At 34.0% G+C, this 18,051-nt stretch overlaps 1 protein-coding gene across 1 annotated transcript; it reads right to left on the minus strand.

Annotated features, from left to right (window-relative positions):
* Positions 1–2,196: 2,196 nt before the first annotated feature.
* On the minus strand, positions 2,197–7,686 carry LOC111087632 (neural-cadherin-like). The gene is made up of 3 exons (XM_022394924.1): positions 7,567–7,686; positions 3,216–4,509; positions 2,197–2,377 (listed from the first exon to the last, which is right to left on the minus strand). The coding sequence occupies exons 2-3, from the start codon at positions 4,468–4,470 to the stop codon at positions 2,352–2,354; spliced, it is 1,281 nt and encodes a 426-aa protein (XP_022250632.1). The 5' UTR covers positions 4,471–4,509; positions 7,567–7,686; the 3' UTR covers positions 2,197–2,351.
* Positions 7,687–18,051: the final 10,365 nt, after the last annotated feature.

Here is an 18,051-nt window from a genome sequence, read left to right on the forward strand (position 1 = left end):
TAAAAAAAACCGATAGAACGCGTGTAATCCTTAACTTGGTGCTCTGCTGCCTTCTGCTGACATGATTAACTTGGAAGGTGTAATAAAACAAGCGCGTTATCCAATTTTCGGTTGGAATACAACGCTGAGAATATTGAGGAGAACGCTCATCTGGTCAGTGATCGAAACCCTTGGAACGTTATAATCCACGTGCTTTATATGTATATCTATCTTTATGCACACTTAATATTCATATTGAATACAGTGTTGGATAATATCATGGTATTATTGAAAAAAAATACTATCCCACTGCTTTATGAAACGGACTGAAAATTGTATCTATGTCAGAAAAACAAATCTTTTTTTTTCTCAAGGGCGAGCAGCATAGGATTGTTCGTTATATCAACCGAGACCACAGTAAATCAAGAAACTGATATTCGATTCTTTTCCATTTATTTCCAAAGTAAAATATAATTTTTATTATAACGTTTTTAATAAATGCTTTTATGCAAAAATACGCGTATCTGATGTGTTCAGTTGAGTATCTGAACCGTAAGGAAAGTACATATTTGATGTGTTTAACCAAGAACTGAGTTTAACTGAGTACCTGAAGCATAATGGATTTGGTGGCTGATAGTAAAGTGGGTAAGCCACTTCGTTCAGCCGTCTCAGTTCTAACCTCCATGTACAGTTCTAACCGAGAAAGAAGGTAAAAAGTCAAAGAGTATGCATAGTATATGTTAATATAACTAAATGTATTATCAACACAACACAGAACTAATAATTTGGAACTAAAAAAGCTAAAACTTATTGTGAACTGGTGCTCGTTTTTAACTGTTTTTCTTTAACTCAGTAAACAACCAGGTAGCGTTTTCAGTGCGGATTCCTCGTGGCCAGTGTCTGGACTGAATCTCGTTTTGATGATATATCATTAACCAGTATGACTGACGTAAGTGTGACTTTGATACATCTAAGGTATTTATTGGAGATAAAAATATATCTTACTACACTGTCACGTATTATTTTTCGGAGTATCGTATATATATATATATATATATATAACCTTCATCCGTATAGTTTTCGCGTTAAAAAATAACTTATACTTAGAGTTATAAATCACGGATAAAAAGTGTTAATCTTTTGTTACACTATTTTTGTTTTACATTTGATTGGAACTTTAAAAGAAATGTTATTATTTTTTATGGATTGTTACACACTATCATATTTTTACATGACAGCGGAGCTCAATGAAAACTGTATTATTTTCGGAGAAAAATAATAGAAAATGAGTTAAGGATTATATTTTGATGTAAATGATAATTTCATTTAACAGTAGACTAATCTTATTCACTAATTACTATGTTATAATTCATATTGTTACGTTATACTTAGAAAAGAGCCCGGCATGACCAGGACACTCGACTCGCAATCTGTGGGTCGCGGGTTCGAATCCCACAAGGACTACACAAGGGCTATCTGCGCTAGCCGTCCCTAATTTAGCAGTGTAAGACTAGAGGGAAGGTAGTTAGTCATCACCACCCACCGCCAACTCTTGGGCTACTCTTTCACCAACGAATAGTGGGATTGGCCGTCACATTATAACGCTCCCACGGCTGAAAGGGCGAGCATGTTTCGTGGGACGGAGATTCGAACCCGCGACCCGCAGATTGCGAGTCGAGCCGGGCCGAATAAAGAGTGAAACTGTTATAATATTGAAAACAATCTCGAAGTTCTCGGACACTTTGCGTAATATGTCGACAGTGTTATGAATACTTTACACACATGCAATATATATTTAAAAATAGCATACAAAATATCTTAAAATTCTTTATCAGAGGTTCTAATAGGCTAACTTAGTGTGTGTGTGTGTGTTTGCATTGATATCCTGCAGAGTTTAATTATAGTAAAAAAGTGACTCATTTCATTAAAATATTAGATATTTGATATAAGGTTAAACTCATGATTTGTTTTGCTTTTGGAATAGCTTGGATTCAATAAAGATAGGTCGACAGGAGACTAGTGTAGTACTGCCATATTAATTAAACTTCGTAATATCATAATACCAAGACGTTCATGGTGCTAGGATATATATATTATAACATCCACGCAAACTGGCGCTATTGATTGTATCTAATACGACATGTTTTAATGACTCAAATAAATGGACACAACTAGTTGTATATGGGAAAAATCTTTAGAGCATTTCGGTGCATATAAAGCAGCGAAAAACCTATTTCCGATATATCATTAAGTCAGTTTACATCCTGATGTACGCCTATGCTTCTTCCCTCAGATCATTGCAAAGTTATCCAGTACATCCCAATCGACAAGATCATGTCTTGGAATCTGCTTTGTTCGACTGCCTTCTTTCTTTAGAGTTTTTGACAATCTTCGGGACCTATATGTTCAAGTTCTGTCTGTGAGAATTGTGTATGATATACGATTTGACGTATAGCATTTTGTCACTTTTAAACATTTATAAGAAACCGAAATACCATAACTGAGATTCACGTGGATTGGGAAATGCGTGTACTACCACAAATCCAGTTTTCTCCACCACACTTTAAAATAGATTACACAATTGTTATGGAACCTAAATGTATATATTACGAAACAGCTACAGATGTATGACAGAAAAATAAATGTTGTATATGGGCGTAAGAAAACCTATTTCCAAAGCTAATGAAGTTAGAGCACAGTCTATTCAACTAGCTGGACAAATAACTTGTCACCTCTATTGATTAACACGTAGCAGTTTAGGTAATAGTCATTAATTTGAGTAGATTTCCTGGATTATTCAAACGTCAGCATTTATTAATAGTCTTCACTTCTCTGATATCTTTAACTTTAATGATATACATTACGTATTTGGACGAATGGTACTTGCATTTATTTTCTATGTAGAGGAAAGAAAAACTTTGAAAGTTTGGAATTAATTACTGCAGGGTACCAACTAGTATTAATCCTGCTGTATTAATTTAAAGACATCTTTCTTGCTTACACGAGAGTCGGCGTTGATGAACGCGTGAACTTTTCTGCATGAGCGAAGTTTAAAAGAAGAGAACAAACTCGAAAAGAATAATATAAAAACAATGGCGTTCAAAAATGCTTCATTAAAATATCACATGAAACATTGACACTACAGATACGGCAAAATAATCCTAATTATAAAAGTTAATATTAAAAAATATAATCTTGAAAATGAATGAAATCTTATGTTGAAAATATAATCTTACCTGGAACACCTGGTCTGGATACAAACACCCAAAAGTCAATAGTTTTCTCTTTTCCAAGCTGTTCATAATTCCAAGGTTCTTTAACTCTGATGACACCTAATCTGTCTACTTGAACCCATTGGTTGGAACTTTCGACTTGGAATATCTCTTGGGGATCTCTTTTCTCCAGCTGGAACATGGTTTGTCCTATAATACTTCCATCATTTTCCTTGTATTCGTAGCTTTTTGTTGGCCTTACAGACCTTTTGGGCCGTACCAAAGACTTTGTGTTGTATTCTATTACATCAAATAAGGGTTCTTTTTCAGAAATCTGTTCTGAGGAGAACGCCGTGACATATAAAGGAAAGTCTCGGCTGTATAATCGAGGACTACGGTTATCGTGGATTCGAATACATAACTGGTACGTTTCTGGCTCAAGAATTCCGGTCAGAAAAATCTGGCCGCTTTTAGGTACAATGACAAACTTTGAATGACGATTACAAAAATGATAAACAGGGTGGTCGCCATCTTTGTCTATGGCACTGACGTTTCCAATTAAAGAAAAAGGTTCGGTTTTCATTGGTATTTGGAAATCGTAGAAGTCCTTTTCTAGAATTGGTGCGTTGTCGTTGACATCCAGTACATCAACATGGAGGACAGTTTCAGCGCTATCGACCTCGAATTCATCGACTACACGCAACACTAACTCGTATGAGGCTAACTGTTCTCGATCCAGAGGGTGATTAGTCACGACAGCGACAGCTGTTGTCCTGTTGAGGGAAGATGGAGTGATTCTGAAAGAATTGTTATAATTTCCAGACAAAATGCTATAAGTAACGTGGCTATTTACTCCACCGGAAGCGATTATGTTTTCCATACCATGGACTGTAGCTCCACAAGGAAGATTCTCGAATATGCTCCCCGAATATAAGTCTTTGTCGAACTTTAAGATATTGTTCCTGTGTTTAACATGTATCACAAGATCATTCTTTATCGTAACGTTGTGGTACTCTTCCTTGACAACAAGGAGAATAGGATGCCCAACTCTATGAGAAACATCCGATGTTAACATTAGGATGCCGTTATTTAGGACAACAAAATTCTCTGGAGCGTTGGTGTCAAGTATACTAAAAGCTTGTCCGTTAAATGAGTACTTTTTGATAGAATAGCCAGGATGGACATCGTGAGGAATTAGGATATTTTCACTTCTTGACACTATTCTATCAGACAGAGCTGACAGAAGAAATGACAGTCCTAGTACGTTCCACACTTTCATCTTGTCTTGAAAATCACCCGCCTTGTTCTGCCCTTTTCCCTGAAAGTTTCCGAAATTATTTTTTCAGTAAGTATGTTAGTTCTTTCTAAACATTGTGAACAAATATGACATTTTCAATTCTCTCAGTATCAATAACTAAACATTATGCTTGTCGATATTTTAACAGCATATTGTTCTTGTAGAAACACACAATTATATTGCTCTAAAATATGTATATATATCCAAGTAGTGAGAAAATCTGTGAAGTAACGTCATACTTAAAAATAGATGTAGTTATCTGACCCTTAGGAGAAGTGTTATAGATGGAAAGGTGGAGATTTTGAAAACTTGGAGCCATTATTAAACTAGAGCACATTTGATATAGATAATGTTTTAAGATAGTGTTTTAAGAGGGTTTGGGAAATAAAATTCAGGAGATGTGTAATACTGAGTAAGGCATAAGACATTAGTTGTCTGACAAGAAGGTACAGTATCTCATAATATTGCTTGTTTGTAGTCAAAGTAAATACATTAACCCAATATTAGCCTTTTCCTAGTGCAACGTCTGAACAAAACATAATTTAACTGATGAGAAAGGTACAACACTAATAACACATGTCACTTGTTTCACACAACAAAGATACATCTGAATAATAAATTAGTTAGGCGATCAGAAAGATACAGTACCTGATAACATATATTATTTGTTCCATACAATAAAGGTACATCTTAATGATGCCTTACTCAGATGGATAAATAAAATTAGATATCTGAATGAGGCATTTCATTTAAAACTTACAAAAGACACGATCATCTGGAAAAATAACCTCAAACATTTTACTCGTTATGAACTACCTTGATCATTAAATCTTCATCAAGGATTTAAGAAAATATTGTTATATTGTTGCTTTTACAAAATATCATTTTTAAACGTCGTATTACTATTTTTATGAAATATTGTTTTAAATGCTGTATTATTGTTTTAAGAAATAGTATTATTATCTTTATTGTTGTATTGTTACTTTTAAGAAATATCATTTTTAAATGCCGTATTATTGCTTTTATGAAATATTGTTTTAAATGCTGTATTATTGTTTTTAAGAAATATTGTTGTTTTTTAAGACACACCTCAAAAACACTTCTCACGTCACTTAAAGACAAACAAACTTATTCGAATTTAAGATAAATTCTGGAAAGACCTCTAGAAATCACTGACCACAATTTGTAGATAGAAGATTAACAAGGAAAGGGTATCTAGCAGCTGTAATGCAATTTTAAGAGACAAGTATTTTAGAAAAAGAGAGAAAATATGAACAGCTCAGCTAGTGTTAATTATAAAAATTAAAGTTGAACAGAACCTAAAAGAAGAAAAGCTTTGAAGAGGCACTCTACCACAGCACCTTTAACGTAAAAAAATGTCAACTTAATGGTATCAGTACAGATGGATACTTAAAGAGCTAAACAGATTACAACTTCACCCGTTTATTTCAATGAGCAGGAAGTTTGAAAAGGAATCTCTGAATTCACTTACTGTAGAATTAGAATTAAAAATGAAAAAAAAAAAACAAACACAACTTTAAGTGATATCCAAAATTATGATGTTAACCAGTATTTCTTAACATAACAGAAACAATTAGAGAAACGAAGAAAAAATAATGATGCATACGTTCTCCACTTCACCCTCATTTTTGTTTATCCGCTCTTAGTTTTAAAGTTATATTGTACGTTATTTATCTCACCTTCATCTCTCGCCACCCATTACTCTATTTAAAAAACAACAACAACTACAAAAAAAAACGTTATCTTGTTTGCCTTACTGTCATCTTATGTACCCTCTTGGGAAAGCGGTAAGTTTACGGGCTTACAATACTAAAATCCGGGGTTCGATTCCCCGCGGTAGACACAGCAGATAGCTCGACGTAGCTTTAAAACAAACATACTCTCCCGTCCTCTCCCACCCTGAGATATAAAAATTACTGATTACCTTCACAACTTCACCCTTATTTTTTGACAAGTACTATATTATTTTGAGCTTTGTTCATCTTAACCTTATCGCCTGTCCAAACTGAGCTATGACAAGCGCGAGCTCTCCCCATGGGTAATATTTTAGGATTAAGAAAAGTTAACACCCCGATCTAAACTCTTTTACTTACCTAACTACAGTTTAGAAAAATACAAGTTATTATTTTTTTTACTGTCTATTAATCAAACGTTGTGAATAATCTTATCATATTCCAGCCGGCCTGATGGGCCCTGGTATTGGACGAAAGGTCTCGTCGGCACCGGATATAGCAGATGTAATAACATATTATAACATATACTTGTAAGATTCTTAGAATTAATAACTACATTGGAGGGGAGGGGTAAGAATAAACTATGGCCGCAATTTTTTAAAAAGGAAATGTTGTTTGACTTGTTTTTTTTTTACGTCTTGAGATTATCATCAACAAAATTAGAGTTATTTTTCTCTGTCTTGTCAAATAAAATATCAAACGCTGTGATTTTTTTTTTCACGGAACTACATTTTTACAGTGCCAAGCAAGCTAAAGTAGTTTCAGGGTTTCTTTCGTAATTAATTATTTAATCTTTGTTGTACAAGACTGCCCCCCTAACATCATCAACTGAACAAGCTCTTTAAATTGTTTCGTGTGCTTTAATTTGCATTGCTAAGCAGTTAATCAATTTCCAACTACACATTGATTGTTTCAAACCCTCTCATCATATATAATATCCCACATATTATTTTAATGTCATATGGCAATGAATATTGTACTTAACGTACTAATTATGAGCCGTGTTTCCAACTACACATTGATTGTTTCAAACCCTCTCATCATATATAATATCCCACATATTATTTTAATGTCATATGGCAATGAATATCGTACTTAACGTACTAATTATGAGCCGTGTTTCTGCGTCTGTTTTCCAGGGAATGTTGATATTTGCCGTTTCCCACTGTCCTATGCCAAACCTATGTCCATATAAACAAGATAAATTTCTAGCGGTTCATTTCTCTCTCTCTCTCTCTGGCTTCACGTTTACGAGTCCAATAACTTTCCTCACACCTGCGTTATAATGAAACGATTCTAAAATTTTTAAATGGAAAAACCTTACCTTTATACATTATAAGACAGTATTTTCTCTAATCCACTTTGTTGGCGGATGCTATATTAGAATGGTAGGTTCCTTAACTTTAAACACATGACCGTTATTGAGTCAGTGTACTTCGAGCTTTCTGACCCACCGATCCATTCACCTTGATAAACTAACCAGCACACGCTACCTTCGCTATCTATTACACATTTATCCGGTAGGGGGCTTCTGATTGTCCTGCCATCTATTGATAGTGTAGAGCACTACGTAACTGTATATATAAATCGTACATGTTACGGTTATATACTTATGTTTTATGATACATAAATGATTAAAGGATATCACCAGTACGTCACGATATTGTTTCACGGTGATTTCTATTGTTTTGAGCGACCTTAAGCGGTAGGAATTAAATCAGTACGATTGTTTGAAATAATAAGTTAGAGCTTGTGTTTATTATTGTTGTGTGTGTGTGTGTGTTTTATATTAGGTTTTAAATATGCTTATTCCTAAAATCGGGAGTCGATTGTACAAAAATTAATGACTTTGTTAATCATAACAATATCAGGAAAACAATAAATAACACATTGCCTTTCAGTGATAATATAGTTTAACAACTTTCTAACAATGTAACTTTTGTGCTCATGAGTTCACTACTTCTGGCAGAGAAAGCTTCGTTCGAAAAAAAAAAAAGAGTTGTAACCTCTTTTGGTGAAAGTCCATTGGCTCTTGCAAAGTAATTTACCTACATAAGACCTGTTTTAGTGCTTAATTAGTCAATATATATGAATGTCCAGAGTCATGTTTACCCTAGTCTTATGTATATATATATATATATATATAATTAAAAGGAATACAACGTTAAAATAATTCCACAATCTTAAGGAGTAAGAACGCCGAAACATGTAGGAGTCATTTTTAGAGGTGGTCCCTGTGTTTAATAACTCATTTATTGTGCAATTATTTTAACTTTGTACTCCTTTTAATTCTATATGTTTATATAAATTACGAATGTTGTGGGTGCAGTCACGAGAGGATGTTGAAGTTAAAGCATTTAGAAAGAAAGAGATCGTCCAGAAACGTTAGAATCCCACTAAAGAAAATGAGAAAACTGAGAAGCAGAAGGAATAACAAGAATAATATATTTTGTTGTAATAACTTTCATTGTCTCAGATCATTCAGTTAATGACAAACCTAAACCAACGAAAACCATACAAAAGAGATGAATAATGTTTATTATAGTTTCTAAATGTGCAAAATGTTCTAGACGTCACGAACATGTGGAATTCGTTTTTACAGTGCAAATCTAGATCCAAATGGAATGTAGCCTTGCTTTGGAAATACTTTTCGACAACACCAAAACAACATTTGGGATTTTCGAAGCAAGAAATCGAACTTTAAGCTTATGCAAAGATTTACTTCAGAAATTTCTAGCGAATTCTCCCTTGTTCTAAATTTCCTCCAAAATATGGCAATTTCTCTACGATCAATCCGCTGTTTTAGGGTTAATAAAGACATATTAAAACAATGCGTACTGATAAACAAAATGGTAGTAATTGGTAAGCTTTTGCTCCTTAGTAGAGTCATAATTATTTGTTTAAACATGTTTGCACTTTTTTTCTTTCGGATTTTATTTGTTTGTTTGTAGTTAAGTACAAAGTTATACAATGGGTCATCTGTGCTCTTCCCACCACGAGTATCGAAACCCGGTTTTTAGCGTTATAATTCCTTTCTGCAAACTGGTCTACAGTAGAGAGTAAATCAAAGTAAATTTAATCTTCTTATGATTCATCAGGATGAGGAAAAAAAAGGTAAAGAATGTTCTTAAGTGTGTTTTAGATCATACAGGAAAGTGTATGAATGTCGTAGTAGATGAACAAGAATACAATGCTGTTAATTGAGATATCTAATGACTCACTGGGTACCGTACCTTAATTGGAATGTAGAATATTCTGGAGGGGGTTGTTTAAGAACCCCTGTCTTTGAGGGCGCTGGTCCAACAGTGGGTCAACGGTAAAAATACGGACTTATAGTGCTGCAACCATGGGTTCGATTAGCTTTGTGCTAAAGACAACAACAATTTAGAAGATGATTTGTTTTAGCTACCTGCACTCTTTCTATCACATGGAATCAAACCTCGAATTTTTGCGTCGTAAGTCTGTAAACTTACTGCTGACTCAGTGGGGGATAAAACTTAAAAGGATTCATTTGAATTTCTTATTTCTTTTGATATTTCTATCACACCTCATGAGTTTAAATAGCTATTGTAACATAGATAACTTACAATGCTAAAATCGAGGTTTGAATCCTTCGGTGAACAGAACGCAGATAGCCAATTGTGTAGGTTTGCGCTAAAAAGAAACCAGGAAAAAATACTAAAAACCATGCATATTTATTTGTTGAAAATGAACATAGGGGGTGCGTCTGAAGAATTATTGAGAAGACAATTTCTATTACTACTGGTACTGTCAACAGTTCTGGATCCTAGCTTGTTTGTTTGTTTTTGAATTTCGTGCAAAGCTACACGAGGGCTATCTGCGCTAGCTGTCCCTAATTTAGCAGTGTAAGACTAGAGGGAAGGCAACTAGTCATCATCACCCACCGCCAACTCTTGGGCTACTTTTTACCAACGAATAGTGGGATTGACCGTCACATTATAACGCCCCACGGCTGAAAGGGTGAGCATGTTTGGTGGGACGGAGATTCGAACCCGCGACCCTCAGATTGCGAGTCGAGCGCCTTATCCACCTGGCCATGCCGGACCTCTGGATCCTAGCTGACAGGCACTATCACACGACTATCGAAAATAAGATGAATTGACCAGGTTGTTTTATTTCTGTGTGTGTCAACTGCGTTCAAATAATAATTAAATTCACATAATCATGGGTTAGGAACGTAGAAAAACACATGTAATATCTATTCTATGTGTACTATTATTACTGAATCATTACTACACTTATACCAGGTTTATATGTACTGGTATTACTGCACCATTACTACACTTATACCAGGTTTATGTGTACTGGTATTACTGAATCATTACTACACTTATACCAGATTTATGAGTACTGGTATTACTGCATCATTACTACACTTATACCAGATTTCTGAGTACTGGTATTACTGCATCATTAATACACTTATACCAGGTTTATGTGTACTGGGATTACTACATCATTACTACACTTATACCAGATTTATGTGTACTGGTATTACTGCATCATTACTACACTTATACCAGGTTTATGTGTACTGGTATTACTGAATCATTACTACATTTATACCAGGTTTATGTGTACTGATATTACTGCATCATTACTACACTTATACCAGGTTTATGTGTACTGGTATTACTGAATCATTACTACATTTATACCAGGTTTATGTGTTCTGGTATTACTACATCATTACTACACTTATACGAGGTTTTAGCTATAAAATGAACATAGGCATTAGAAGCAAAATATATTGGGGGGCAACGTTTGAAGTGAATCAAATTTATGAGAAGTGCGCCTTCTGAAAACAGATAAAAACTAGAATGGTCGATTGCATGCTCCCCAGAAAAAGTTTTACAATTAGATCGGCAGTTTGGGCATATTTTGAAGCAATGGGGGTCAAGAAAAAAGCAAAGTGAAATAAATTCAAAAACAACAAGTTTAATGACATATTTTTTTACCTTGATCTCTTTATATTACCTTTTATACCCTTTATCTACAGCTGCCGAAATTTTTGAATAATTATCTGTTTAGAGTGGGCCATTATTTGGAAGGAAAAACATAATTCAAGTTGGGAAAATTATAAATTTATGGAAGTTTATAAAAGGGGTGGGCGAAGTGTGTATTGGACCCTCCTGCTCTGAAGGCTCTCTATGTTTCGATTCCTATGACGAGCATTTCTTGTTGTTGGACTGAGGACTTGAAAGTAACTCATTACTATCTTCCTTTCTCTTATGACTAGAAAACTCGCACGAGCAGACTGAATTAGAAATAAGTCAAATTTTCGGTTTCCTATTAGGTTAGTTTTGAATGTTTGCTATTTGTAGCTTATCGCATAGTCCGTGCCGAAGTTATCGAAACAAAAAAACTTATAAGGCTAAATTAATAAACGTCTACTCCACGAAAGCTGAATAAAAGTCAAGTGTGCACCACTCATTTTGACATTTATGATTAATGTCTTCGTATTCAAGTATTCAGTTCTCCTGCCAAATGTCTTGCAGTGTTCAGAACATAAGATTAAGCTGTGTGAGTTCTTTCTTATAGTGATAAACTCTCCGAGTGGCATTTGATAGGTTTATAATAGATTCTATTCCAGCTGTCAGGTGCGATGAAAGAATATGTCAAGAAAGATGGACAAAGAATCCTAGAAATTAATTTAAAACACCTGAAGTATCTCAGCAAAACAATCCACAGGTTATTTATTATCTGGAAGTTTTTAGGATATATATATTATTAGATCAGTACTTATGTCAGGATGATATTACTACAGAATATAAAAATTAGCCCGTGTTTCTAAATCACTGTCGGTCTTATTAGGCTTAGATCAAATTGTGTGAAGCTAGAACGACAAAACAAAACAAACTAGGCTATGTTTTTTTTATCACTAGAGATATATTAGTTGTAGGCCAATTTGTATTCAACTTCACAAACACGGCTATGTTTTTTTATCACTAGAGATATATTAGTTGTAGGACAAATTGTATTCAACTTCACAAACTAGGCCCGTGTTTTTAAACCACTGGCGCTCTTATTAGGCTTAAATTAGGGAAAACTAGACAATCATAAAAATATTTCGAAACTGAAAATATTTTGAAATATTTATGGATTTCTGTTTGCATATGTTCATTAAGTTTCTCATTTTTTAAGTCTCGTTAAAAGCCTCTCGTTTTTATGTTGCGTTTTCGTAAGCAAATCATTAAGTTGAAATTTCTAGATCTCTTGAATTTTCAGCTTTCCTCTGAAGATGGATATAGAAAGCGGACTGTTCGTTCTAGTTGGTGGTTAAGCTCGTATTTCTATTTAATATATGCTATAAATACCAATCTTTTACATGAGCTACAAGTATATTAAACTTTGTTATAAATTTCATTATACGATTAATACATTCTCTGTAATGAGTACTTTTCCTTTTTTTCTCTTAAATTTTGCATACGTTTATCTATTTGATTAATCAATTGAACTTCCATGCCCTTGTGGCAAGCTCATAATAAAGACCTAAACTAAAGTTTTGAGTTTATATTAATCTTTTTTTTTTTTTAGTTCACAATGAATGGCTTTGAAGTTTCAGAAAAATGATTACAGCTTTCAAAACACCTCCAAAATAAATTAAATCTTTTTTTACAAGAACTCGTTCTTTAGAAAACACCAAACAAGTAAGAGCTTTTTCGTTTAATCAAGGCTTGGCTCGTTTTTGTAATTCGCTACTTCGTGCTCCTGATATCAGATTACTTTATATTTAAAAAAAAAAGACATTTCTTATGACGCTAAGGTCCACATTAGTAGTGTTCAGGAATCAGTTACTTTCTCAACCTCAAAGGTAGAGAGTGAGCTTATATCAAGGCAGAAATGATTAAATGGAGTAAAGAAAAAAAATATAAATATGAAACTTAGTTCTCTTTCAAATTTTTTTATGTTGTTGAATTACTCGTAAGACGTTATCATGTTTGGACCTATGAAGGTGGGGGGATGGCAAGTTAGCCCAGCTGTGCGCTAGTTGTTGAACAAACCATTTTATATTGTTTTTTTTATAGCATGCTCGTTTTTTTAGTTTGATTGTTTTCTTATTTCAAAAAAAAGTACAGTTAGGAAGCTAAAAAAAACATGTTGTTTCATCACATATTTGACATCAGTCATATAAATTTTTACAAGAACAATCTCAAAAGAATCAGAAACACTTTTTTGTTTAAAGTTTCTTTTCCCATCCCTAAAACCCAGTACAACGCTTTGGTTACTAAGCTGACTTTTTGTTGTTGTTTCATTTAAATTGTCCCCTAGTGGCACAGCGGTATGTCTGCGGACTTACAACGCTAGAATCCGGGTTTCGATACCCGTGGTGAGCAGAGCACAGATAGACCATGGTGTAGCTTTGTGCTTAACTTCAAACAATTTAAAATAAGCCCCCCAGTAGCACAGCGGTATGTCTGCGAACTTACAACGCTAGAAACCGGGTTTAAATACTCGTGGTTGGCAGAGCACAGATAGCCCATTGTGTAGCTTTGTGTTTAACTTCAAACAAACAAACAATATAAAATAAGCCCCTAGTAGCACAGTAGTATGTCTGCGGACTTACAACGCTAGAATCCGGGTTTCGATACCCGTGGTGAGCAGAGCACAGATAGACCATTGTGTAGCTTTGTTCTTAATTACATAATATTAATTACGATACGTAATATTTTTTATCCTGTTATTTGTTTCTTGTTTTGTTTGTCTGTCCTCCTTTGCGTAGGAGGATTTTTTTTCTTGTTTTGTTGCTTCAAATATATATGTATATATTTTGTTCAAGCAATTGGTTTTCTTTTTCCTGTCAACGAAAATGTTAAATATTATTTCAGGCAATGTATAAGGTACATTTCTTTAGAAAATAAGTATAGGTTTACTGAATAATATAAATAACTTGAATAGATCAACATACAGAATCATATCTATTTCAATCTTCGGGACGTCTTAAGATATCTAGTTCTTTTTCATTATAACTACAGATAAATGCAAAATTCTTCATCTCATCCACAAAAAAAATCACAGCACAGAGACTTGAATACGTAACGTTCTCTTTCGTGGCTTGGTTATTTCCGAGCCACAGTTCAATTTTTGTTTCAAAAAATCGCGTAAAATCCCACGTGACATATTATCTTAACTCCAGTAGTCATTCCTGTAATCTGTCGATAAACCTCCTCATTACACAATAGTATCTTCTCTGTGAAACCAAATCAATATTATAGAAATTCCAATGAAATTTCGAGAAGTTATCTAGATAAAAGTTTACCACCTCTATCACTAAGCTGAAATTTATATTGCACTTCAAAAGAATACACTTTGATTAGATTGATTTCATTTGAAGATTTTATCTCAACGTGAAAGTAGCAGCGCTTTATATAATTAGGGTATTTACTTCACAGGTCAAACATGCATTACTATACCCTTGATGAATTCACGCTAGAGATGGTGAGTGGTGTGTAAGATTCAAAAATTTAATTACAAATTACGAAAACTAACAGAAAAATGAGGAACTGTTCAGGAAACGAACAAAGAATTATGGACATTAAGAGTTAAACGAGAAATGACCGGAACGTTAACAAGAAATTACGTACACTAGGAGCAATGAAAAAATGACTTGAACATGGAAAAAATATCATGAACCATGATAGTGGTGTATAATGGGGATCGCAAGGAACTGCACAAAACCCTAATAGAACATTCGGGCAAAAATCACCGAAGATTCAGTTCAAATAACACTTTAAAACCTTTACTATTGACTACTAAGTCTGTACACATATTAAAATGCACGAAAAAGCACGTATGTTAGACTTACAAGGAAAATAAAATCTGCTCAAAACGTCTAGTTTGTAATTATTATTATTATTATTCTCTTGCTCGTTTACAATAAAAACGGCTTGTTATATTGTACACAAACCTTTTATAGAATACTAAATAAGATACTGCAAAAGTCGTAGGGGTGTTGAAAAGTCTATCTGTTGCTTGTATATTTTACATAAGCTAAAAAACATTAGCCCTTGAAGTTAGCTTTCTTACACATACCTGGTGTTCCTTAAAAAAGCCTAAGTACAGGGTGAAACAAGAACTACCAGCCAATAATGGATGAACATTAGATGACTGTAACATGTAGATACTCGATGCTTTTTACGCTATACAGTCGATGTCTTTAGGGATCTAATCCCTATATTATGTGTGAATTGAAGGAGTAAAAAAAAAGCAATACATAGAATATTAAATTTTATTACACACATTCGTACAATGATTACTTTGAAAAACACTCAGGTTTATTTAAAGCGATGTTTTAGACGTATATGTTGTATTTGAAAAGATTGATGCTCTACTAATAAAAACATTTTCGCACTTATTGGGAGTTGCTTAGTCTAGGCATATATTTGTCCATTGTTATGCATTATATATAGAGAGAACAGAAGCTGTAAATGCTCACTATATTCTCAAACAAATCTCCATGACAATCTCCAGCTGCAGCTTAACATTTTACGTCTCGAACTAATGCGATCAAATAGTCAATAGCTACAGTAAATCATCATGAACCGTATCAGCTAGCTACTAGCTATGTTTATTATCATTACAATCTATAAAGTTAGCTACCATATCAAGCAATCCTTTGCCCATAATTGAGCATAAAAGAATCCAGCAAGCAAGATAAATAAAAAATTTAGAATTTAAAACCTGCAAATAGGGATTGTAAAAAAAGCAAGGAAATAAGGCTGGAGATACTTTATTTTCTCAAACTACAAATCTCTATTTTGACTCAAACAAATGTAATTTTAGGTAACAGCATGGAGCCAAAATAGAGGTTCGTAAATAATGTCTACAGTATCTCCAGCCTTGTTTCCTTACTTTGTTTTTACGATCTCTATTTGCAGGTTTTTAAATTCCCAATTTATTATTTATCTTGTATATATTATGTGCACTAAAAACAAATGAGGAAATGAAAAGAAAATTAATAAAGAATTTCGAATATTAAGAAGAAATGAGAAAATTACCAATAAAAATAACGAAAAGTCTCATCGAATCAACTGTGTTACAAATATATATATATATATATTTTACATAAGCTTAAAAACATTAGCTCTTGAAGTTAGCTTTCTTACACATACCTGGTGTTCCTTGAAAAAGCTTAAGTACAGGGTGAAACAAGAATTACCGGCTGGTAATGGATGAAAATTAGATGACTGTAACATGTACATACTTAATGCTTTGTACACTATACAACCGATGTCTTTAGGGATCCAATCCATATATTATGTTTGAAGTGAAGAAGTAAAAAGAAGAAGCAATGCACATAATATTAAATTTTATTACACACATTCGTAGAATAATTACTTTAAAAGATACTCAGGTTAATTTAAAGCGATGTTTTAAATGTATATGTTTTATTTGAAAAGGCTGCTTTTCTATTGATAATTTTTTTTCGTACATATTGGGAGTTGTGTAGTTTAAGCATATATTGTCCATTGTTATATAGAGAGAGAACAGAAGCTATAAATGCTCACTATATTCTCAAACAAATCTCCATGACAATCTCCAACTGCAGCTTATATATATATAAGTATATATAAAGTTATGATTCCATCTGTATTGTATGTATGTCTTATTGTTTACCTATCTCTTTGTCTGTCTCTTATATATTTTGTACATTTCCAAACATTCTGGATACTAGGGTAGTGTGACACTAAAACCGAACCGATTATACTCCTCTCGGTCGTCCAGCGGTAAGTTTGAGGCCCTGAAACGCGTCCCCTAGTGGACCGGCAGTAAGTTTACAGACTTCAAAGCTAAAGTTCTATTACTCACGGTGAACAGACCACAAATATACACTTTGCGCTAAAAACGCACAATTATTTCCTGTGGGCTGGCACAGCCTGATGGTTAACGCTTTCGATACGCAGGTTCATCAAATCACTTAACATGCCCTCACTTTCAGCCGAGGGGAGAGCGTTATAATGTGACAGTCAATCCCATTTTTTGCAAATACTATTAACTCTTCAGAAACGTCATTATGATTATGTTTCTCGCCGCCAGGTGTTCTTTTAACGATTTTACACAAAAATAAAGAATCAAAGAATAGTTTGTTTGTTTGAAGTTAAGCACAAAGCTACACAATGGGCTATCTGTGCTCTGCCCACCGCGAGTATCGAAACCCGGTTTCTAGCACTGTAAGTACGCGGACATGCTGCTGTGCCACTGGGGGGGCTATACCAAATGGAATTGTACCATTATTCGAATAAATGACACCTGAACAAAATTGTACCATCTTTCAAATAAACGACACCTGAACAGGATTGTACCATCTTTCAAATAAACGACACCTGAACAGGATTGTACCATCATTCGAATAAACGACACCTGAACAGAACCATTACTCAATAAAAACACTTGGACAGAATTGTACTGTCCCTCAGTAAACGTACAATTACGACTTAACAGTGACTCTCTAAAAAAAAACTAATAGAGAGGCCGACTCTGATTGGTCTATTACACTTCTATCGTGCTATGTTTTCTAGTAGACACCATAAGATAATTTAATATATGAGCATTCCTCGCGTTACTGCGTAAATAATCTGAAACGCCCTCTGGACAGCAATGATCACTTTACGTGATGATCCGTTAATCGTTTAAGTCGTCGTTAGTCAAAACCCATTAGAAACATTTAAGATAGCACTATAATGGTGGAGCCGGAAATGTTGAATATGTTGGAAAGAATTTGGCTATCCTTAAGCAGATGACTTCGTTAGCAGAATTCAAACCACGAAGGAAAAAAAAAATGTGTTAT

Source organism: Limulus polyphemus, unplaced genomic scaffold, assembly GCF_000517525.1.
Source record: "Limulus polyphemus unplaced genomic scaffold, Limulus_polyphemus-2.1.2 Scaffold2399, whole genome shotgun sequence".
Taxonomy (NCBI): domain Eukaryota; kingdom Metazoa; phylum Arthropoda; class Merostomata; order Xiphosura; family Limulidae; genus Limulus; species Limulus polyphemus.